General features: G+C 43.1%; 1 protein-coding gene and 1 pseudogene across 1 annotated transcript in view; one reads left to right on the top strand and one right to left on the bottom strand.

Moving 5' to 3' along the window:
* Positions 1-23,238, top strand: part of TDRD12 (tudor domain containing 12) — a 66,573-nt gene that overhangs the window by 27,380 nt on the left and 15,955 nt on the right. The window contains exons 8-21 of the mRNA XM_053915818.1: positions 4,430-4,527; positions 5,313-5,389; positions 8,216-8,296; positions 9,747-9,807; positions 10,163-10,270; positions 12,722-12,907; positions 14,406-14,562; positions 15,283-15,410; positions 16,725-16,916; positions 17,160-17,288; positions 18,283-18,400; positions 18,994-19,133; positions 19,254-19,474; positions 21,302-21,401. Of these exons, the coding sequence (XP_053771793.1) occupies positions 4,430-4,527; positions 5,313-5,389; positions 8,216-8,296; positions 9,747-9,807; positions 10,163-10,270; positions 12,722-12,907; positions 14,406-14,562; positions 15,283-15,410; positions 16,725-16,916; positions 17,160-17,288; positions 18,283-18,400; positions 18,994-19,133; positions 19,254-19,474; positions 21,302-21,401 (1,796 nt within the window). The remainder of the gene's footprint in view (positions 1-4,429; positions 4,528-5,312; positions 5,390-8,215; positions 8,297-9,746; positions 9,808-10,162; positions 10,271-12,721; positions 12,908-14,405; positions 14,563-15,282; positions 15,411-16,724; positions 16,917-17,159; positions 17,289-18,282; positions 18,401-18,993; positions 19,134-19,253; positions 19,475-21,301; positions 21,402-23,238) is intronic.
* LOC139440414 (ribosomal L1 domain-containing protein 1-like) lies at positions 186-1,755 on the bottom strand (annotated as a pseudogene).

Genomic DNA, 23,238 nt, shown 5'->3' with positions numbered 1-23,238 from the left:
GTCTGATTTTTTTTTTTTTAAACAAACAAGATATGGAATAGTTTACTCAGAAGCAAATGTTACACTTTAATAAAAGCACTGTATTTTCTACTATATTGGCAAATACACAGAAGAGCAATTGAAAACATGGATTCAAACTACAGTTCTTACACCCACAAACATACATCAGAGTCACTTGGGGGGGTTTAAACACATGTAAGTTGCAGCCTCACTCTTGGAGAAAGTTGTGACAGGACCTGGTATTTTCCAAAAGCTTTCCAGGCAGCTCTGACGTTTCCTTCTGGTTGAGTCACTGACTTTAGGTTGACGGGAGCACTTTGGGGGGTTTTTGGCCATTGTTTGGGGGTGTGGGGAGCTTTCCTTGCAGATTTATTAGCTGTAGTGAAGAACTTGGCCTTTGGCTTTTTGTCTTGGGTTTTATTTTCCCCAACTGAGAGTTTCTCTCCTTCTCTACCTCTTCTTTGATACTTGGCTTCTTCCCTGGGCTTTTACCTGGACTCTTGGGCCCCGCTGCTTTCAGGGTCTCCAAAACTGGAATGGACTTCCTCTTCTTCCCACGAGGTGTGTTGGGACCAGGACTCTTTTTTGGAGACTTCTTCCCTATGGCATGTTTTTGTGTTTCTCTGTTTTCTTTGGTGGAAGTTTCTCCTGTTGGAACCAGTAATAGAATTTCTTCTTCAGATTCGTCTTGCACTTTGGGGGGGGGGGCTTTTATTCTTCAGGGCTCTTCTCAGGCTTGAGGGTCTCTTTCTTGTGGATTCCAGGGTCCTTTACTGGACCACCGCTAGTTTTAGGGGCCACCTCCTCTGTGGTTGGGGCTGATGTAGCCTTTCTAGCCTGTTTCATAAGCCTTCTGTTTCATTTCTTCTTTTGTTTTTCATTATATTCTTTTCGCTTTTGTTGTTTCTTTGCTACTTTTTTCTTCTGACTAGGAGTGCACACTCCTTTGGCTTCATCCCGACTGCTGACAAATGAAAAAAAGACAGGAAAGGCAACTGATCTCTCAGTTTTCACTTACAAGAGTTTCACCCTCTCCCACTTCTCCGGCAATTTCTGTGAAAGCATTTTCGTGACAACAACATTTTCAGTGATGTGCTGAGCCTGCATTCCAGTATGACTGGTGTGTATAGTGCTACAAGAACCACTTTTAGAGATGTTTAAGACAGTTCCACCTATCTATGCATTGATCTCCTTGGAAATATTCTTGGCTTTAAGATTTACAGGTACTGGAACTTTATTTCTCTTATAGAAATGTCTCCCAAGGTGTGAGGGTAAGAGCCGCCTGATTCTTGCATCAAGGAAGAGGTCAAAAGTACCCAGGAGGCGGAGTTTGGCCTATAGGCTTTAATATCCTTCTTTAAAGTTCGGAAGGGGATAATCTGAGAAATGGTTTTAACTCCATGGTTGTTTAGAAGCTTCTTATAAAACCATCTGTCTTTTCAGGTGTTACATTGGGTTCATCCTTAGTAAACAAACAGATATCTGCTAAATCTGATCAAATACCATGAGGCAAGGACAGTCTGACCCTTAGTTCTTTACTGGGAATTTTCCATGATCCCACCATTAAGAAGAAATTTTCTTTCTCGTTCAAAAGCAATCATTCGCATTTTTCCTGGACCTGGAATGTGCCAACAGAGCTTCCACTGCCTTTCTGATCTGCCCGTTCCCAGCTTGTTCCAGTGCGGCTTGGGCCGCTGAGGTGGAGGCTGAGGTTGCGGTTGAGATTGCGACGGGAGTTGAAGCCGAGTCCTCCATCTCTCTGTGTCTCACCTCGTGCAGACCCGCGTGCAGGATCCCACAGCTGACTCTTTGTGCACACGCCTGATTGTTTATGAAGTCGTTTTCTGGCCCCTGCTGTTGAGGTTGGATTCAGTGGGCATTAGAACTCAAGTGTAGATCTGAGGAACTCACTCTCCTTGTGGCTTTTCCCTTTCTTGTACTGTGGCCCCCTTGGCATTTGGACCCCATGTCTCTGTGTCCTTGATTCAAGGAAACTGCCAGGCTCCACATGTGTCCCCCTCCTCTGCATCCTGAAGCTCTGCCCAGGCAGTAAGCTGGGGCAATCATAGTAACTCATTCCCTTTCCCCATCTCTTAGGGACCACTGTCCTACACTGGCCAATAGCCAGTATCTGAAAAGCATTGTTTCATGTATTTAGTTTGGTTTTACACTTGTTTCTGTTTGGAAGGGCAAGTTCAGTCCCTGTGACTTCATCTTGGCTGGAAGGAGAAATATCTTTGCTGCTATATCTCCAAAGTTCTCTTTTTTCTTGGTACATCCCTCTTTTAGCCAATGTACATTCTTGGAGATTGCAGCCATACTTTGGTACTCATAGGCTTTAGAACTGGTCAAGCCCTGTGTTCGTCGCATTTGAGGAGAAAAAAAAGTTTCAGTTCTCAGTGCTGGTTCAGAACTTGTCAATTTATTAGAACTTGTGAGAGTCACATGCTGCCCCGCAAGAGAAAATGTGTCATCACTCATCACCTGCTCAGTACTCACCGGTTTCGGCACTCGCCATGAGTTCCGGAACAAATTAACGAGTCCTGAGGTACCGCTGTGCATGGTTTGTAACCCAGAAGATTCTGACTGGCTAGTCGGTGTGCGAAGTAGCTGGGTGGCAGTGTCTAGATGCTTTCTGCAGCAGCCAGCTCTTTGAAGCTCAAACCAGTCCCTTCCCAACATTCCCCCAGCCCTTCCTCCCAAGCCCTTCAGGGCTTCTGCTTCTAGTTAGCATTTACCTGAATTACACGTGCAGTTTTTCCTCTCTCTGGAGTGGGACACTCACAGTTCATCTTCAGTTGGAGATTTTGCTTCATTTGATTAAATGCCAGCTTTATTTTGGCTGACTTTATGTCTGTGTAGTAAGAACATGAGCAGTTTTCCCTATCCTTATTTCTCCAAAAGTTATGGGTGACTTGGGTTCAATACCAAAGTTTTTCTGAACCTCACACAGTCTGGTATGTGTGGTATCTTATCATGATATTGTCTGATCTTCCTGTAACAGAACGCTTCCTCCTGCCATTTATTCCCATCTAACACTGGGGCTCCTCCTCACTGCTCTCTTGAGTTGCAGCCTGTGTGCTGGATCCCCAGCGACACCTCCCTTGGTTTGCGTCTTTGGCTAGAGCACTACTCGGGTAACTTCTTACGCAAAGGGCATGGGGGAGGTGAATATTCTCACTTTGCGTGTGCCTGACTGTGCCTCCCAAGTGTTGTACACTAGGTGTGTTGGCAAGAATTAACTTCTGGATTGAAAATTATTTTCCCGATGGCTTAGGATTCACATGTTTTCATGTGTTTATTGGCAGTTTGCCTATCTTCTTTTGTGAAATTCCTGTTCACATATTCTGCCATTTTTTAAATACTGGGTTTTGTTGTTGTTACATGCTTTGAGAGTTTTTAATATGTTTTGGAAGTAAGTCATTTGCCAGATACATGTATCATGAATGAATATTCTCTCTGTGGCTTATTTTATTAACGGTATATTTCTAAGAGCAAGATTTTTAGTTTTTACTCAATCTAAGTTACCAAGTTTCTATTTTAATGCTTTTATGTCTACTCTAAGAGATCTTTCCTTTCCCTGTGTTTTCTGCTTTTGGTTTTATGTTTAGTTCTACGGTCCATTTCAGGTTAATGACATGAGTCTTAGGAAGGTTAAACATAGTTAAAAGAAAAAGTGACAATAAATATGTACCTGTCAGTATTCACTGTAACTGTAAGTGGCTTAAATGCTCCAATCAAAAGACAGAGGGTAGCTGAATGGATAAGAAAGCAAGACCCATGTATGTGCTGCCCCCAAGAGACCCACCTCAGGATTTGAAAGATACACACAGACTTACTCAGTCTTATGTCTGACAGCTGATGCTTTTGGCTGGGACTTCAACTTGGCCTGTCATATGAAATATTTACAGTGGCCTTTTCATGTGGTTGCGTGGGCTTCCTCATAACATGTTGGCCAGGTTTCAGAAGTGAGCATCTAGGAAAGCAAGTCACAGTACATGACATTTTTGTGATCTAGCTTTAGAAGTTACATAATGCCACTTCAGTGTTGTTTGTCAGCCCATCCCGCGCATGGGAAGGGAGTATAGAGCTCATTTCTCAGTGGGAGCAGTGTCAGAGTCACACTGGCAGAGAGCTTGTGTGTCAGGAGGTGTGTTATGACCCTCTTTGGAAAGTAGAGTACGCCACGTTATGGCAGCACATTATGTTTAGTGCTTAGTAAGCCAGGAAAGGAATTTTTAGAGCAAGCATTTTTTTAATAAGGGTTGGAACAAGATTTAAAAATTTAATCCCCTCAAGATTTAATATAGAACCCTATTCCATAATAATTTTATGTATTAAGATTTTATGATTATACTTTTTAATTATAATCCCTTTGTCCTGTTTACCATTTATTAATAACACTTTTATTACTATTTTTATTTTTCAGATAAAACTATAAAATATAAAATGGATTCCTTCACTGGTTCACCTACAAAAAAATCTGAAGAGAAACAACAGTGCATCTCTTTAAAAGATGTAAATAAGGTTGTATTTTTAAATGTTCATTAAACATAAAGTTCATGTAATGTTAATTTTAGAATATTCTCTTTTAGCCCTGGCTGGTGTGGCTCAGTGGAGTGAGTGCCGGTCTGGGAAACAAGGTTGCCAGTTCGATTCCCAGTGAGAGCTCATGCCTGGGTTGTGGGCCAGGTCCCCAGTAGGGGGCATGTGAGAGACACCCACAAAAAGATGTTTCTGTCCCTCTCTCCTTCCCTTCCCCTCTCCCTAAAAATAAATAAATAAAATTTTTGAAAAATAGAATATTCTCTTTTAAAATCTAGGTATCAAAAATGTTTTCTGTTTAAAAAAAATCCTTGGCTATGGTGGTTCCTTTCATGAAAAACTGTACTTTGCTTTTTTGCTCTATTTCAAAAGAACAAGAACTCCAGGTCCGCCCTTGTTCTTGGCCTAGTGGCCTCTACAAATCTGGTATTTGTCTTCATTTTAACAAGGGTGTAAAAATCTGGGATAATGGGACACTATAATAGTTAAGTTCAGAACTGACCTAGCCTTCCAGTCCCTTTGACAAGATTGGTGAAAGCAATGACAGGACATTTTAAAGACCTGAATGCCAGCTCCCAGCCATGTGGCCACTTCAGTCTAGTGGGTGTAGCAGTAGTATCATCAGTTCTTTGTCTCTCCGCATCTGTGTTGCCTGAAAATTGTCTGGGATGGTTGTTGATGAGAAAAATTCCCTTGGAATTTTGATCCCTCAAGAATCTCTATTTTTCTAGCATATATATTTCTTCTGGAAAAATTTGTTTTTACAGTGTGTTGAATCTTCAGTGTACTGGCCAGCAAAAAGAGGCATAACCATATATGCTGATCCAGATATACCAGCACCCAGGTATGATTTGCAAATTTAGTGTTAAGTGGCTAGAATCTTAAGCGTAATACTGTTTTGTGTGAGATCGATGGTAGGAAAGTATTCAATTTCAAAAACTGACTGGCCCTGGAAATTTTGGTTAAACATACAATAATTTAAGAAAAATGTTTTGATAACTGGTCAGCAGCACAGTTGACCGAAAACTGGCAGTGGCTCTAGAGTCTCGTGTTTCCTTGTCAGACAAAGTTGTCACAAGGTAGGTCCAGCAAGGTTGTCTTGGTGAGAGGTGTGGGCAGATGTGGGCCAGGAGGCAACGCCGCTTGGTGGGAAGGAAAGGATGGTGGTTATCTCCTTGAGGATGAGTATCAAAGACCGGACTGTAACCCTGCCCTCATTAACATTCGTGTCAGTGGTGATAATGGAGTCACAGACAGGATGTAGTATTGCACCACCTCGTACATAGTGAAGGGTCTTAAAACAGCACGCTTTCGTTTCTCTCCTTCTGGACTTTATGCTAGTCTTGTTACACATTTTATTTTTACATTTGTTATAAATGTTAGAATCTGTAGTCATTTGTATTTAAACAGTTATCTTTTAGGGAGATTTAAATAAATGAGAAGAAAATAGTCTTAAATATGTACCTAAGTAGATGTCATGAATGCTCTCTGCTTTCTGTGCAGACCCAGGCTTCTGTCTGGTGTCATTTTCCTTCCACCTGAGGGACTTCATTACTATTTCTTGTGTTGTGGGCCTGCTGGTGATGAATTTCGTTAGCTTTTGTGTGTCTGAAAAATTATTTTAGCTTCTTGTTTGAAAAATATATCTGCTAGCTGTGTAGTTGCAGGCTGACAACCCGTTTTCCCCTGCGTTAAAGACGTGGCCCCACACGCGGCTCCCTTGCGATGTTCCCAGTGCAAATGCACCGTCGAGTTCTCCCTGACTGCCTTTAAGGCTTTCTCCTTTCATCATATGCCTTGGGGTCATGGCTCTCACGTTTTTGTGCTCCGAGTTCATTAGTGTTCTCTGTAAGTTTCTGTCTTCCATCAAATTTGGGGAATATTCAGCAGCTATCCTACAAATATTTTTTCTACACCCATCTCTTCTCCTCTCCTTTTGAGATTGATGAGACAAATGTCAGACCTTTTGATACTGTCCAAAAGGTCCCTAAGGCTCTGTTTGTTTTTTCAGCCTTTTTTTCTTGCTATTCTTCAGATGAATAATTGTGCTTATCTATTCTTAATTGACTTTTTCATCATCTTCATTCTGCTGTTGAGCTTATCCAGTGAATTTTTTGTTTTATATATATATTTTGTCAGTTCCAAAATTTTCATTTTTTTGCAGTTTGCAAAGAATTCTTTTTTAAAAATATATTTTATTGATTATGCTATTACAGTTGTCCCATTTTCCCCCCTTTATCCCCCTCCACCCTGCACATCCCCCTGACCCACACTCCCCCTTTTAGTTCATGTCCACGGGTCATACATATAAGTTCTTTGGCTTCTACATTTCCTATACTATTCTTGGCCTCCCTCTGTCTGTTTTCTACCTACCATTTATGCTGCTTATTCTCTGTACCTTTTCCACCCCTCTTCCCCTCCCACTCCCCCACTGATAACCCTCCATGTGATCTCCATTTCTGTGGTTCTGTTCCTGTTCTAGTTTGCTTAGTTTGTCTTTTATTGTTTTTTTTTTAGGTTCAGTGGTTAATAGCTGTGAGTTTGTTGTCATTTTACTGTTCATATTTTTGATCTTTTTCTTAGATAAGTCCCTTTAACATTTCATATGATAAGGGCTTGGTGATGATGAACTCCTTTAACTTGACCTTATCTGGGAAGCACTTTATCTGCCCTTCCATTCTAAATGACAGCTTTGCTGGATAGAGCAATCTTGGATGTAGGTCCTTGCCTTTCATGACTTTGAATACTTCTTTCCAGCCCCTTTGCCTGCAAGGTTTCTTTTGAGAAATCAGCTGACAGTCTTATGGGAACCCCTTTGTAGGTAACTGTGTCCTTTTCTCTTGCTGCTTCTAAGATTCTCTCCTTATCTTTAATTTGGGTGATGTAATTATGATGTGCTTTAGTGTGTTCCTCCTTGGGTCCAACTTCTTTGGGACTCTGAGCTTCCTGGACTTCCTGAAAGTCTATTTCCTTTACCAGATGAATGAAGTTCTCCTTCATTATTTGTTCAAAAAAATTTTCAATTTTTTGTTCTTCCTCTTCTCCTTCTGGCACCCCTATGATTCGGATGTTGGAATGTTTAAAGATGTCCTGGAGGGTTATCAGTGGGGCAGGTTCCTAAGCCTGTCCTCATTTTTTTGATGAGGATCAGAGCTGGTCCTGGGCAGGACCTGGAGAGAAAAAAGAGGAAAAATCCATCAGATTCCCCACAGTCTGCATGACGCTTCTCTTCCCAGTTCTCTAACTTGAAATAAAGGGTTTCTCTGAGGTTTTTCTTGTCTGTATCTCCCATACAGCCCCAAGTCTTGGGCCATCCTCAGTTCACCACTAAGCTGTGGAGGAAGGTAAAAACCTAGGAAATCTCCATGATTTGGTTGGTTTTCACATCTTGACTTCTGGCCCTTGTAGTTTTTTCCTTGCCCAGAGTTTCTAGTGGTAATCAGGAGGAGGGGGGAGCTCTAGGGGGCTCACTCCCTGCTGGCCAGCACCAGAACTTGTCAAGATGGTGTTTACACTGAACGGGCTCAGCTTCGATTCCCACATAAACTCACTTGTGCAGATTGGCTTGTTCCTCAGCGGTGCTTTGAAAGTTTTGTCCCAGGAAATAAAGATCTTTTCAGGCTTGGGGTAAATGAGTTTAGAAATTTGAATGAATGTTTTTTACTTCCAGTGCTTTACATGAGAAGTCGGATGAGAAACCACTGAGACGGGCCGAGAAGAAAGAACACAATGAGAAGAATGGCTGTGTAAAGTATGAATCTTTTTCTTGGCCTAAATTTTTTTATTGAAATAATTGTGATGAAATTCTAAGCAGAATATATGTATGATTTCATTATAAATGTCAAACCTGCATTCCCATTAAAAAATACACACACGGGTCTTCTGTAGGCTTTGAAGTTAGTTTTCTTTTCCATTTACATAGGGTAGATTTTTCTGTTGAAAGTTCTCTTCCCCTTTAAATAGACATTTCCTAACTCCCCTTCCTGATTCTCTTGGTGAAGTGACCGGTTTTATGAAACAAATTAGATACAGTTGATCTTGTGGGGCTGTTGATTTTATATGGGTGGTGGTGGTTTTCTTTCCGGTTTTCTGATGTTAAATAGTTTTATCACCTACTGGAGAAACTGTTAATTATTTGCAGTGTGGAACTTGGGGATTTTTTTTTGTCCTGCCAGATTAAAAAATTATTCACTACAAGTTGTTAATCATAGAATAATAACTTCATTTTATATTTGTTCAATCCACACAATGTTTTCTTACCTACAGTTAAGATTTCTTACCATAGCCCTCTTACATTTCAAGTACTGTGGCTGCTCTGAAGCTACGAGCATGACCGAGACTTTGAGACAGTTCAGAATGGCTGTAGGTCACGCTCTTCACTGGGTAGCTCGGGATGACTAGGGAGAGGGTGCCGACCACGCAGTCATCCTGCTCCCTAGCTTCCCAGAGGCCACACTGGCTCTGTGACAGTCCCTCCTCCAGCAGAGCGCCTCATGGTGCTTCAAGGCCAGGAGCTTTGAAGGCTGCTGTGGCGCCCACAGGTCTGGGTGGCACCCAGATCGACATCCTCCTCCCAGGGCATCCTCTGCGCTATACCTGAAAGATGTGGCGCTACAGCGGTTATTTTCCTTAGAACAAAAGACGTTGCATTGTCCAGGGAGCTCGTTTCTTTCTTTTATTACATGAAGTATTACTTAGTAAGCTAACCCTGAGATAACTCTTTTACCTTATGTTTTTGTATTTGGAAGGTTGTATTTTGTCTTCTGTTTGGCTAAATGCCCTTTATTCAGAACCCACTGATTAAACTACATCAGTCCACTGTGGGTTGCAGGGAGCGTAGGAAGTGTTCAAGATTAAACAGCGAGGAAGGAAGGAGCCAGTGGATTTTTTAGGAACCTGTGACGACCTGGTGATCATGCCATCAGAGCAAGCAGTCCTGGCACTGGCGGTTCTGTATCCACAGCCTGCAGCCCGGGGTGGGGGCGGGGGTGGGGGAAGCACGAGACCAGTGGGACCACAGTGGCCTCTGCAGCACAGCGAACAAGGCAAAGCAGAACAAGCAGGGATTTCACAGCTGTGCTCTGGGCTGTGTAGTTCACTTTACCTCACTCCACAGGGCGAGGAGGAATTAAAGCAATAACTCAATTGAAGAAATAGACACTCTTTTTTTCCTTCAAATTATCCTTTTAACTATTTTACAGATTATTGCAGTTTTTAAATCCTGATCCTCTGAGAACTGACGGAATCTCTGATCTGCAGCAGGTATTACAATGCTAAGAAAAAGTAAAAAAAAACGAAAACTGTTTACTTTGTAAATCCTTCTTCTTGCTCCTTCTAAACTTGAGATGGGAAGAGAAACCCTTTTGGTTGGAGACCCCCCTGAGGACATCCTCTTAGAAACTGTCTAGTGAATTAGTGCTTTAGAGAAATGGGGTTTTTTTGGGGGGTGGTAATAGAAGATCTTCCTTCCATTTTGGTGGTTTTGGTGGTTTTTGATAAGCATATATACCTAGGTTTTTATCGAAATCAAATCCTTTTCTTTTTTTCATTTCCATTAAGCTCCCGATCTTCTGTGCTAACGCACAGGGCAGAGCTGGCTCACGTGTGTGTTCTCTAGTTGCAGAAGCTGAAGGTGGGCACACAGCCGCCCTCTGCCCTGCTCCGGAACAGGGTGGAGCCTTGCCTGTCCATCGACACGTCACCGCTGTCGGCAGGCCTGAAAAAGGTAAAAGTGCTCCTGAAACCGAACTAAAGAAGTACTGACCTGCCTGAATGTAAAAGGATTTTAAATAAACGCTTCTCTTAATGTTGCATTTGTACAATTTCGTTGCTTTTGAAATTCTCTTTTAAGCTTTTGTTACTACTCATTCTTTTTATTATTATTTTTAATTGTTGTTCAATTACAGTTGTCCCACTGCCCCGCCCACTCCCACAGTCAATCCCCACCCCGTTGTCCATGCCCATGGGTCCTTTATGCATGTTCCTAATTTTTGATTTATTCTTAAGTCCAGGTTAACTTCTTACAAGTGAATAATTGTGTTGTGGGGAAACCATTGTGTAACTGTAAGTGCTTCTCTGAAATAAGTTTTCAGATGGGCCTGTGGAAAGGGGCTTGGAAGGAGCAACAAGCTGCCAGGGCAGTTATGATACCGACTTCTTAGCATTATTTTCCAAATGGCTTTATAGGCCTGTGGCTTCACTTAGTAAATTGATCATACATGCTTATTTACTTCCCTCTTGATACAAAAGAAGTTTTAAAGTATTTTTTCAAAGATAAAACCACAAGGGTGGATAGAATGAGAGCAAAATTTAGTGGACAAGAGCCTTCCACAAGTTTGGGGCAACGGAAAGCAGGCAGCAGAATGTGAGGGACGTTCCTGAGGAAGGGGTGAAGTGGGTGGGGGTCTGAACTTCTCTACACTTTCCTGAACATCCATAGCCAGCCAGTTTCTCAGGAAGGAGGTTGGAGGCTTTTTCTGAGAACTGAAAGACCCTAGAAATGACCTTTAAACAGTCTTTTTTTTTAAAAGATTTTATTTATTTAGAGAGAGGGGAGGGGAGGAAGAAAGGGAGAGAAACATCAGCATGCGAGAGCTACATCAATAAGTCCCTGACTGGGGACCTGGCCCACAACCCAGGCATGTGTCCTGACTGGGAATTGAACTGGTAGCCTTTCGGTCTGCAGGCTGGTGCTCAATCCACTGAGCCACACCAACTAGGGCAGAAATGACCTTTAGATGATGCTGTCTGGAATTCTCCCAGTAAGAATGTGTGCTTGCTGCCCTTCCTTCCTGCAGCGATGTGACTCTCACGTGGTGCTGAGCTGTGCCCTGCTCACACATCTCCTGCCAGTTCTTAGTGTCCTCCTCCATGTGAGCAGAACGTCAGGGACCGTTGGGTATTTGGGGAAAGCCCTCACCCCTGGGAAAAGAGATCAAAACAAACTCTGAAGTAAACAATGTAGGGAGTAGAAGCACACATTGGAAAGTAAACGTCCTCCGAGATAGGATATATCACTGTATCGGTTTAACGATAACAGGGCACTGGAGATTCTTGGAAATTCAAAATGTTAATGTAAATTTAAAAAATCGGTAGCTGAGTTGAGAGGTCAAACCGAAGCTAATAAACAGAAAGTGTTATAGAACAAAAGACAAGTGGAAATAGGGGAGAAAAGAGAAATTGAGTGTCAGTCTGAGGTCTGATGGCTGAAATGGGATTTCTAAAAGGAAGGGAGAGGGCAGAAAATTTGAAGAAGAGTAACCGTGAATGATTTCTAGACTTCATGGACGTGACTGTGCAGATTGAGAGGTTTTACCTACGGCAGGCCCGGCACAACGAGGCACGAGACCGTAAACGTTGTTGTGAAGCGCCTGACTGGAGGGAGTCGGCGATCCTGGTAGATCCCGGAGAGAAGCAACTGGTCCCGCGCACACAAAGGGTCAGGACGTTATCTCTTACCTAGAGGTCTGCACGTGAGCTCTCAAGAAGGTCTGAGGACAGCAGGAGGACACTGTCACGCATGCAGAGTCCCCAGATTTACTTCCTCCTACCCCTTCCCTTGTCAAGAAGCTACTGAAATATGTTCTCCCCCAACACAAGAACGTAGGCAAGAAAGAAGACAGCTTGAGTTGCAGACAAAGGGCGATGACGGTGCAGGGAGCCCCCAGGTGGCAGCTGCATACCAGGTGCAGCTCAGAGTCAGTCCTGATGGCAGTGGGGTTCAGGGCCTGGGGGAGGGGGGACTGACTACATGGAGGTAATGGTGCTGATGGAGTCAGCCTTTTGGAAAACAGTATTGAACTTTTAGGAGGGAGGTTTTAGTGACAGTAACATAGAAGATAAACAAATAAAGGCATGTTTTTAAAAAGCTTTACAAGTGAAACTGATGTCCCAGCAGATTCTCAGGAGGAGGAGGAGAAGCAGCCATGGCCTTGTTGTGGTGAGCTGCAAGCACCTGGTTGGTCAGTGGATCCTTCAGTTTGGAGCCCAGGAAAGCCAGCACCTTCTGGCAGGAGTTCGGTGCTAGAAAAGATTCAGTGGGGCTTACAGAGTTAGGTCTTGGAAAATACCAGACTGAGCAATGTATGCATGTTGTTTGGGTAAATGAGCAATGAGATGGGTTTTTAAAAATTAGTTTACTTTATCGTGGTTTTTGGTTGTTGTTGATGTTTTGTAGGCTCTTCAAAGAAATAAGTTTCTGGGACCTAGCCACACTGAATCTTACTCTTGGCCTCCCATAGCACGTGGCTGTGATGTGGTTGTCATTTCTCAGTGTGGAAATGACCCTTTGTTGTACCTTCCACCAGTGCTTACGATCTTGCAGACAGGGGGCTGCTACAAGTCATTACCAAGTAGAAACGGAGTAAGTTGACCATTTTGTTTCACAATGCAGTGGGTTGAATGCTTACTGGAAGTCTCTCGCCTTGCCTTCGGGAAACCTTAGGTTGCATCACTCATGTGGTGTTCGTGCTGGCAGGACAGCCACTGTCCTGTGAGGAACTTTTCTCATGTCACAGTCACTGCTTCCCTCACACAGACACCCCCTCGGCCCCCACTTGTGTGCATCTGCTGGAAGAGACCTGGCCTGTAGAGACAGATATTTAGTTTATAAAAAGTTCCTCACTGATTTCATGTAATAGTCATGGCAACCCTGTGGGATGGTCAGGCCAGGGATTCTTTTCACCATTTTACAACTGGGAGCATTAAATTTACCAAAAGTCACCGGGATAAATTCTTAGCAGCTGACCAGTGTGACAGGAAGTGAGGCGAGGGTGTGGGTTTTCCCTGAAAACAGCTGGGAAGGGTGATGGAGAGGAGAGAACTGGGGTGTGGGGACCAGATGGTAGTGGGTGGTGACCTCTGCTTTGCTGGGTTGGGCCGTTAGGGGAGCTGGTGTGCGTAAGGCCTTTGCTTGGACCCTGGCCCAAAGGACACACAGGATAAGGTGAAAATTAGCAGTGCAAAAAGATACTTAGAATTGCATAAGATAACTAGTTTATTTTTCTAATTATGCTAGGTGGTTTAATGATTTTCCTTTGGAAATCTTCATTGGCTAAATTATTGTATATTGATTCAATAAAATAAAATGGATACACTTACATCCCTCAGTTAGATAGTAGTTGGCCCATGTGGATGAGATGCAGCTTGTGTGGAGATAGAACCCTGGCTGGGCCAGGAAGGGATGTCCAGGTCTTGTCTCCTGCGTCCACTCTGCTTTCTCTGCATCTCCATGGTCAGCCTGCTTTTAGGCCTGACACCTGGAAGCTGGCACTCACCTGGAAAGCAGAGACTCATTCTTGTCTTCAGTTCATTGAGGGCAGGTGTCCAGGAAGGTGTTCGGCGGGCTGTGCACCTTCAGGAGATACCTGTGGGATAGTGCAGGGCAGAAAATGCAGTCTCCTACAGAAGAGATGTTAGCCTTTTTAAAGCCCCGTTCAGGAAGCAGTTAGTTCACCCTGGTGCTTAGGAGCAGGAGCCCCAGAGTCAGACTGCCCGATTGCAGACCCTGTTGCCACCAAGTATTAGCTGTGCATTCTCAGGCAACTCTCTAACATCTCTGCGCCTCAGACACCGCCTCTGGGAAATGAGGTAGTGAGAGGTCCTATCCTGTAGGAGGGCATTAAGGATTAACTGCATTGATACTGGGGAAGTGCTTAGTTCAAGCCCCAGAAAATCTGAGTCAATGTGTCTAAATCCATTTTAATACAATTATATACTTTCTGACCTATTCGTGATCGTAACGATGATAAAAATTTATGTAGTGCTTACTCTGTACAAGGAGATGTTCTGCATGCTTCACAGGTACTGTGTTCGATTCCAAACTTTTGTCCAAAATTATGTGAATTTGTTTGTCTTTGCAGCCTCTGGCAGTCATCGTGTGTCCTGGGTGGAGAAAGGCCCAATTTATTTTTGAATTATTGGGAGAGTATAGCGTGTCCTCCAGGCCTCTTCATCCTATGGTGTTAATCATTGGAATCCACAAAGACGAAGCCAAAAATATGAAGCTTCCAAGGGGGTGTAAGCATCCTTCAGAGTTGTTTGGTGTTCCCTGCAGAACACGGTGGAAGCCTGCCCAGGACGCCTGGGAGCTGCAGACGGCACAGGGCTGTGTGGCGGCAGCTGACGGTCACTAGTTCAGACTGCCCCCCATTAATTACCGATGGGTGTAGATGATGGAGGTTTGATTTTGGCTTCCTTCTGTGAGAAAAAGAACACTACGTGATTTCATTCATTTATCAACTGTCTACTGAACACCTACTGTTTGTTAGATGTTGACTAAAACCCTCCCTGTCTTTCAGGAAGTGCAAAACTTGGTGGGAGCCCAGGTATTTAATCAGATAATGAGAGGGGTTGTTAGCTGGGCAGGTACACTTCTGCCCTGCCCACCTGAGTAAGAAAAACAGTTTTGTTTTTCCTCATCCAAGGACATGAGAGAGGAAGGGTGGGGTGGGGGGAGAGAGAGAAACATTGATGTGAGAGAGAGACATCAGTCAGTTGCCTCTCGTGAGCACCCTGACTGGGGATTGAACCCTCAACCTAGGCGGTATGTGCCCTGACTAGGAATCAGACCCACAACCTTCCAGTTATGGGAGGGCACTCCAACCAGCTGAGCCATACCGGCCAGGGCATTTTCTGTTTTCTTAGAAGGCATTTCTACAGAGTATCTGAAGTCTTAGGAAATGCTAGAAAAACCTATGGGAAGTCTAAGATGTTAATGTTTTTTCTTTTAAAATATAGGTGATGTAATTGTTACAACACCGCATAGCCTCTTGAGACTTTTCAAATGTCAAAGCTTGCTGTTTCTTAGACTCTGCCACCTCATTTTGGACGAGGTGGAAGTATTACTCTCTGAAGCTAATGAACAAGTAAGTAAGGCATCCATTTAGTCGTCATTACTGCTCAGAAATAGATACATAATTAAAGTCTTCACTGTTTTTAGGATTCAAGAAGAATATGTATTTGGGGTAGAAGCTGATTAATCTAAAATGTTTTCCCTTTAATTTCTATAATTAAAAAGAGAATGTTTATTCTTCCCAGTGTTAGAGTTTTCTTTGAAAAGCAAAAGTTCTTCCTATGGAGGTTTTCTAAATTATTTAATTAATATTTTTCAAATTATAAAAGCAATTTGTATGTTAGAAATTTCGAGAAATAGAGGAGAGCACTTGAAAATCCCCAGCGTCCGGAATCGCACACTCAGAGGGAATCCCTGTTTTACTGCATTGGAGTGTGTGTCTCTCGTAACTCCTCTGTCTGTCGAGAGGGGAATTAACCAAGTCAGCACCTTTATGTGTGAATTTATCACTTGAGTTCTTCAGTCAGTAGCTTTGTGTTGTTACTCTTCTGCAGTGTGATCGTTACTGGCCATATGGCATTGAACCCTATGGACAGAACAACTTATTTTATGGTCGTTTTATTTTTAGACAGCATCATGTGTGTGTGTGTTTGTGTGTGTGTGTGTAAAGAACATCTCTTTAGCACATTTCCCTTGGCGTAAATTCCTAGGAGGGTGATCACAGATCAAAGACTGAATTTTTATCAGGCATTCGTTGGCAGCATTGTAACATGACGACTGGGAGTGTTCATTTGGGAGCAGGTTTAAGTCCAAGCTTTGTTACTTACTGGGTCTGGGAGCCTGTGCAGGGTTTCTGAACGCCTCTACAATCTCAGTTTTTATTGCAGAACTAATACTGGCGTCCCGCATTGTACAGTTGCCTCTCTGAAAACGTGGACTAGTTTATGCTCCCTGGGGCAGTGTGCTGCCATGCTGCACCCCTGCACCCCGGCAGGGGGCACCTCGGTCCAGCTTTCTTTTCTGGTCTAATGATTAAACATGGCACCTGATTGGTTTAATCTGTATTCCCTTGATTACATATTGGCCACTTGTTCCTATTCTTCCAAAAGCTGCTGGCTTATTACTTATTTTCTCTTGGATTATCTTTTTCTAACTAGTTTGTTAAAGTTTTTGTGTAAGGATGTTAATCCTTTGTTACACCTGTTATGCATATTTACCCAGATGTTAATATTTTAGTTTCGTGTACACATAACATTTCCCCCTTTTTTGTTTTTTCCTTTACTTTTATGTCTGTAAAGACCTTCCCCACTTTGAAAACAGAATGTGTTATATTCTGTCAAATGAATTATTCTTTTGAAATAAAAATGAAACTATGCTAATTTTTTAGGTGTTTGCTATACTAGATAACTTTAAAAAAAATATGGAAGTGGAAGAAAGGGAATCCGCACCACACCAGATTGTCGCAGCTGGCGTCCGCTGGAGCCGGCACCTGGAGCGCATGGTCAGGGAGTTCATGACCGAGCCCTGCGTGGTCATCACTGCCATGGAGGAGGCCGCGCTCTGGGGCAGTGTTCAGCAGGTAATGCGTCGGGTGTGGTGGGCTCCTCGACACCAGCAGGTAGCTTTTGTTTCATGGATTAATACTAATGTTAAAAGATTAACATTACAAAGCTTTAACTTTGTACATGAATCTGTAATTGTGAATTTAAATTTATATTGATTTCCTATACATTCGTTTCTATTAAAATCATATCTATGAAAAGTAAAACTGGAGCACCTTGAACATTTTAAAAATCACATTGTTTCTATATTTCATTACTAGGTTGTACATCTTTGCCTAGAAAGTGAAAAAACCTCTACTTTACTCCAAACTCTTGATTTCATCCCCAGTCAGGCACAGAAGACCTTGATCTTTACCTGCTCTGTAGCTGAAACCGAAACAGTGTGTAAGGTGAGCCCTCCACGCATAAAATGTTCTCACTGTTTAAACTATGAGAGGAGCCAAGGAGGTGGAGCAGCCTTTCAGGTTTCAGCTGGGCTTCAGGTTTAGTCTTGGCAAAGCAATGAAAGGATCCTATTCACGAAGAAATGCCAACGTCTTCTGCACCCTTTATTTAAGAAAATACAGAAGGTTAACAGTAAACACATCATCATGTAGCCAGAAAAGCCAAATAAGTTGGCTAGAGATTTATTTAATCTAATTGTATATAAATTAACACCAAAATGTAGAAATGAGGCCAAATACAAAATGCAATAACAAAATCAGTAGTACCTCCACATTTGAGCAGTGGTGACCTAGCAGGTGTAGCTAAAAAGGCAGTAGTGCCGCAGGTGGATGTGTGCACACGCAGCTATCCTCGAACGGCACAGGTGTGAACTGCAGGGCCGCTTACACGTGGGTTTTCCCAGTGACTACATTCAGTGCTGAGAATGCGTTTTCCTTATGACTTTCTTAACATTTTCCTCTGGCTTTATTGTTAGAATATAGTATACGATACGTAAAACATACAAAATGCATGTTAATTGACTGTGTATGTTACCAGTAACGATTCTGGTCAACAGTAGGCTGTTAGTCATTATGTTTTTGAGGAATCAAAAGTTATAGGTGCCCTTTTGACTTCGTGGGGGGGTCAGCACCCCTGACTCGTGTTGTTCAAGGGTGCACTGTACACGCAAACGTCTGCATGTGTGTGCACACAGTGTGTGCGTGTGCATTATTTGGAAAGGAAGGAAAAGGATGTTTGTTTCACTTAAGCAAGTTTTTAGATAGAAACTGTGGAGCTTTGGAAATATGGTTATCTAACTTAACAATCATAAGAACTACTTGACCGGTGAGAGAATGCCCTCACAGATAGTCTTAGGCGGCTCATCTTGGCTGCTGATAGAACAGTTAACTCCAAGCTTACGTTCTTGACTATGAACTGGCCTTTTGGTTCCGTCTTTAGGTAGTAGAAAGCTGTTCGGTATTTTGCTTGAAAATGCATAAAGAAGTGGTTTTTGACTTAAAAAGTGTATTAGAACAGTGGAACAAGAAGTTAAGTTCTGGCTCTCACATTGTGTTAGGTAAGTGTTTTAATTTCTACTCGTATCTAGAGAAGGCTGAGCGTTTAGGAATCATGTGTTTCCATTCATTTAGAGACCTTGTCTCCAAATTCCTTACCATTTCCCAGGTTTATGGAGAATTTATTAGTCATCTTAATTTCAGAATGAAACTTCACCTCTATAACAATGTTACTGTTGAAGTGGATCTAGGTGCTCCCGTGGCCCCAGGTCATTAGGCGGCCACCTTCAGCCCGAGCAGTCTCCCTGCAGTTCCGGCGGAGGGACGCTGTCCCATTCCTGTGTACACTTGTGCCCCTCATAAATGACTGTTAAGGTTAGAAGTCAGAATGTGTAGAGTGTAAAATAGGCATGGGCAGCCTAGATTTGTAATAAAAAGAGGCAATTTTTTTAAGCTAAAAGAAGACCACTTTTCCCTGGAATTCAATCACTGTGGGTTGTGACATTTTTGGGAAAAAATGAGAAAGAGGTTTCTTTGCATCTAAAATGTGAACTGCAGTAGAGGAATGTGTGGAGCGCGGTCGCTGAGACTGCTCCGCGGGGGTGGTGCCGCAGAGCCCTGGCCTCGCCTGACGCTGCCGGGTCCTTCTCCCCAGCCCTGCCGGACGACTGCACACCCCTCTTGGCCATCACCGACGCCACGCGGGTCATTCACTTCAGCTTCCCTGCCTCGCCCAAGGTTTTTGGTGAACGCCTCTACTGCATGTCTGATCATTTTCAGAGTTTAACTGAACAGGTTTGATCAACTTTTATTACATTTAAATATTCTGCTGTGTAATAAAAAATTTGGAGTCCACAAGTTTTGCCCTGAGTCTGATATGGATGACCCACTTCCTTTATTCACCCTGATTTTAAGGGTTCTCCTGCAAAACAGGGAGACACAAAAACCAGATCTGTCTTGCTGCTGACGGAGAGGAGTGCGGGCCATGCCGTTGGTGTTCTGCGCTACTTGGAAAGAGCGGATGCCAAGATCCCGTCGGAGCTGTATCAGTTTACTGCAGGGGTTCTGGAAGCTAAGGAAGAGAAAAAAGCCAGAAGGCCTCTTTGTCCATATCTTAAGGCTTTTGGATTTTGCAAGTAAGCCAGTCACCCCCTTTTGTCGTTGACATACACAGTAAAGTGCACAGACGATCAGTTCACAGCTGGATGAATTGTTACATGTGTACGCATCCGTGCAGGACAGCACCCAGCTCTGAAGAATATACATGTATCACAGTGTGTGTAGCCATCTTCTCCTGACGGACCCGTGGGTGGTTTCCAGCTTGGTTGGGCTCCTATGTAGGAAGCTACTGTGAACATTCTTGTACCTATGTTTGTGTGGAAACACGAACCCATTTCTCTTGGGTATATATTTTGGAGTGGAATTGCTGGGTCATGGGATAAACATATGATTAACTTTGTCAAAGTGGTCGACCACTTTATGGTTTAATCAGTAACGTGTGAGAAAGTTTGAGTTGCCTCATATCCTCACCAACACTGAGTGTCCGGGGTGTAGTGGTAGACCATTGTGATTTTCATTGTGTTCTAATAATTAATGGTGTCGAATGTCTTTCCATTTGCTTGTGGGACATTAGTCCATCCTCTTTTTGTGATGTGCCTGCCTGTTCAGGTCCTTTGCCCACTTGTTAAAAGGAGTGTTTATCTTTTTCTTACTGGTTGGTTTGTAGGGTTAATTTTTTCTGGATACAAGTGCTTGGCCAGATACATGCATTGAGAATATCCTCTCCCAGTCTGTGGCTTGTGTTTTCACTCTGAATAATGTTTTGATGAGCAGACCGTCTAAATTGTGGTTAAGTGTTTTATGGCTGCTGTTTTTTGTATCCTTGAAGAAATATTTGTGTGTCTGTAGGTCCTGAAGATAGTTTTCTACATTTCCCCCTGGAAACTGTAGTGTTAGCTCTCACATTTAGATGTGTAGTCCACACCGACCTGAGTGGTGCGTGTAACGTGAGATCCAGGGCATGGTGTCCTTTTCCCAGATGGATGGTTACTTGCCCCGGCATCATTTATTTCAATCCTCATTGTGTTCTCACTGAGTTGGCGCCTTTAATTTAAACCAGATGATGGTGTACGTGGCCCATTAGTGGACTCTTCCTGTAACGTTGGTCTGTTTGTCTATCCTTACACCAGTTTCCTTTTCTCTCAAATACTGTAGCGCATATTCTAATGAGTCACGGAATTTGGTATGTAAGTCCTCCAACTTTGTTCTTCTTCCAGGATGTTTTGGCTATTATAAGCCTGTTGCATCTCCATATACATTTTAGAACAGGTTTGTCAAGTTGTTGGAAAACCCTGATGGAACTTTGGTAGCAACTGCATGGATTCTGTGAGTCAGTTTGGAGAACACGGAGGCCCTAACGGCCATAGGGGCCCCTCTCTGCTCCACACGCCGTGCCGTTGCTTGATAAAGGGGTGGCAGGGACTGGGTAGTAGGTATCTGCTGTGTGTCTGTTAAGCCGAATTTAATTTTAAGATAACTGTTAACATTTACTTTTTAAATTTGTTAACATTAAACAGCTTATTGTCAGCAGTTTCCATTACGCCTTTAAATAGAACGTTGACTTTTGAAACTGAAACTTCAACTATTTATAAGTTTCGGTTAAGGAATGGCTTCCGGTTTGTTGTGGGTTATGGTGACGTGTTTCTGATCCAGTCTTTATTTTGGAAGTCCATTTTGCTCACTTATGTGTTGCATTTAAGAATTCTAAAGAAATAATGAAGTAACTCTGTCCTTAAGTCAGCACTAATTAAATTTTAGGGTCCTTTTATACTTCTTTATGTATTGTTAGTGTCATCTGAAGTATTTAATATGATCACTTAACTTTTAAAGTGTTTCAAGTAAAAATTCTCTGATTTCAATTATTGACTTTTTTCAGCTTTTAAAATCCAGATACCTTTTTTCAGAGACAAAAGGATTTGTCCCGATCGACACCATGTGAATCCAGAAATAGATATGCCGAGGAAGTTATCCGACCAGCCTGTACCAACGTGTGGATACATTAAAGTAAGTTCTCTTAAAGACCCTTTTGTGGAATGATGAATGGTCATTTAGTGAACGTATTTTTTAAGCAGCAAAATCTTAGTGGACTATGATTACGACCCCCAGTGGTCTGCATTCATGTGCCACACTCAATCCGGTAATAGGCATGCTCCTTAGAAGGCCCCCAGTTTATTTAGGAAACCAAGGTCAAATTGGGAAAGTGGATGAACCCCTTCAACAATTTGGGGACTTTCTGTTGTATTTTCAGAAAGAACGTTGGTTTTGGGGGGAGGAATTTTAAAAATAATGCAGTAACTGTGAATCTTTTCAGAAAATCAGTGGTTATTCCATTGAGGAAAATGCTGAGATGCAGATAGAATTGCTGAGTTAAGAGTTTGTCACTTTATTTTGAATCCTTTTTTATTACTTTCTTCCTTTCTTTTTGAGTTTGTCTTCCTTTTCACCTTCCCTTCCCTTACGGCATACCTGTTGTGCTGTGCTCGCTCTCTGGGGCGCAGTGATAAATACTGCAGATTGGGTGACTCAGAACAAGGAATTGATCCTCTCACCGCTCTGGAAGCCAGAGGTCTGAAATGCGGGTGTCTGCGGGCGGCGCTGCATCCAGGGACTGGGGCAGACAGTTCTTCCCCTGCCTCCTCCAGCACCTCTCGGCTCCATGTGTTAGCATGTAGCCACACCACTCCAGTGTCCGTCTCCGTCTCTGCGTCAGTTCTCCTCTCTGTCTCTTAAAGGGACACTTCTTCCTCTGGGTGGATAGGGCCTGTTGCACCCACTGACGCAAGAAACAGATGTTCGGAGACTTTCAGGACGTTTACAGAGATGTTACTTTAATGGCCAACTCTTTTAACCTGCGCAGGGGCGGACTCTCGATGTGTCCCAGAGACACGGTGCTCTGAAGAGCTGCAGATGAGAGCCGCGCCGAACGCTCACAGGCTAGCTCTTTTATACAGTGAGAAGCAAGCAAACAAGTTACAAAAGCGGGAGTTGCTGTTATCTCTGCATAGCTCTTGGCTCTGGAGGAATTTTGCTCTGGGTTCAGGAGGAACTATCTGTCTGTCTCCTGTTGATAGGAACCATCTGTCTGTCTCCTGTTGATAAGCTTATTTCGGATGACGATTTGTTTCTCTTCCTTGTCCATTCTAGTGACCTTCAAGAGGTTTTCTGCTTAGCAATGCTTATAATTGTCTAGCCCTCTTTCCTAGCTCTCAACAGGCCCACCCAGATAAGTCCGAATCATCTCCTCGTCTGGAGACACCGGATTCCACCTGCAAAGACCTTTTTCCAGATAAGGTTGCAGGCACCCGTTCTCGGGGCGATTGCACAAGGACATAACTTTTTGGAGGGCCAGCACTCAACCCACTCCAGTTTTCATTACAGAAATGATTGTTTGCTGTAATTCCTGACCCTTTCCTGAGTTGTGCCACCTCAGTGGGAAGTTCTCTGACTCTGACTCGGGCTGTTCCGTTACATCATACCGTTGTCTTGACAAGCTAAAAGCCCGTTTTGAAATTGAAGGTGCGGTTTGATCTGTTTGTGGACGCATCTTTCCAATGGCTTTCGTTGACTGTAAAGGCTGTTACTCTGTTCCTGATTCTCTTTTTTACTATTACAACTTAATATGGGATTTGACCCTTATACTTTGCTATTGATCATTTTTATTTCTTTAAAGATTTTATTTCTTTATTTTTAGACAGAGGGAAAGGGTGGGAGAAAGAGAGGGAGAGAAACATCAATATGTGGTTGCCTCTCGCGAGCCCCCTACTAGGGACCCGGCCCACAACCCAGGCATGTGCCCTGACTAGGAATCAAACCAGTGACCCTTTGGTTCGAAGGCCAGCAC

Source organism: Desmodus rotundus, chromosome 12, assembly GCF_022682495.2.
Source record: "Desmodus rotundus isolate HL8 chromosome 12, HLdesRot8A.1, whole genome shotgun sequence".
NCBI classification, from domain to species: Eukaryota; Metazoa; Chordata; class Mammalia; order Chiroptera; family Phyllostomidae; genus Desmodus; species Desmodus rotundus.
The sequence above is the reverse complement of the archived record's forward strand: the minus strand, read 5'-3'. Positions and strand labels throughout refer to the sequence as shown.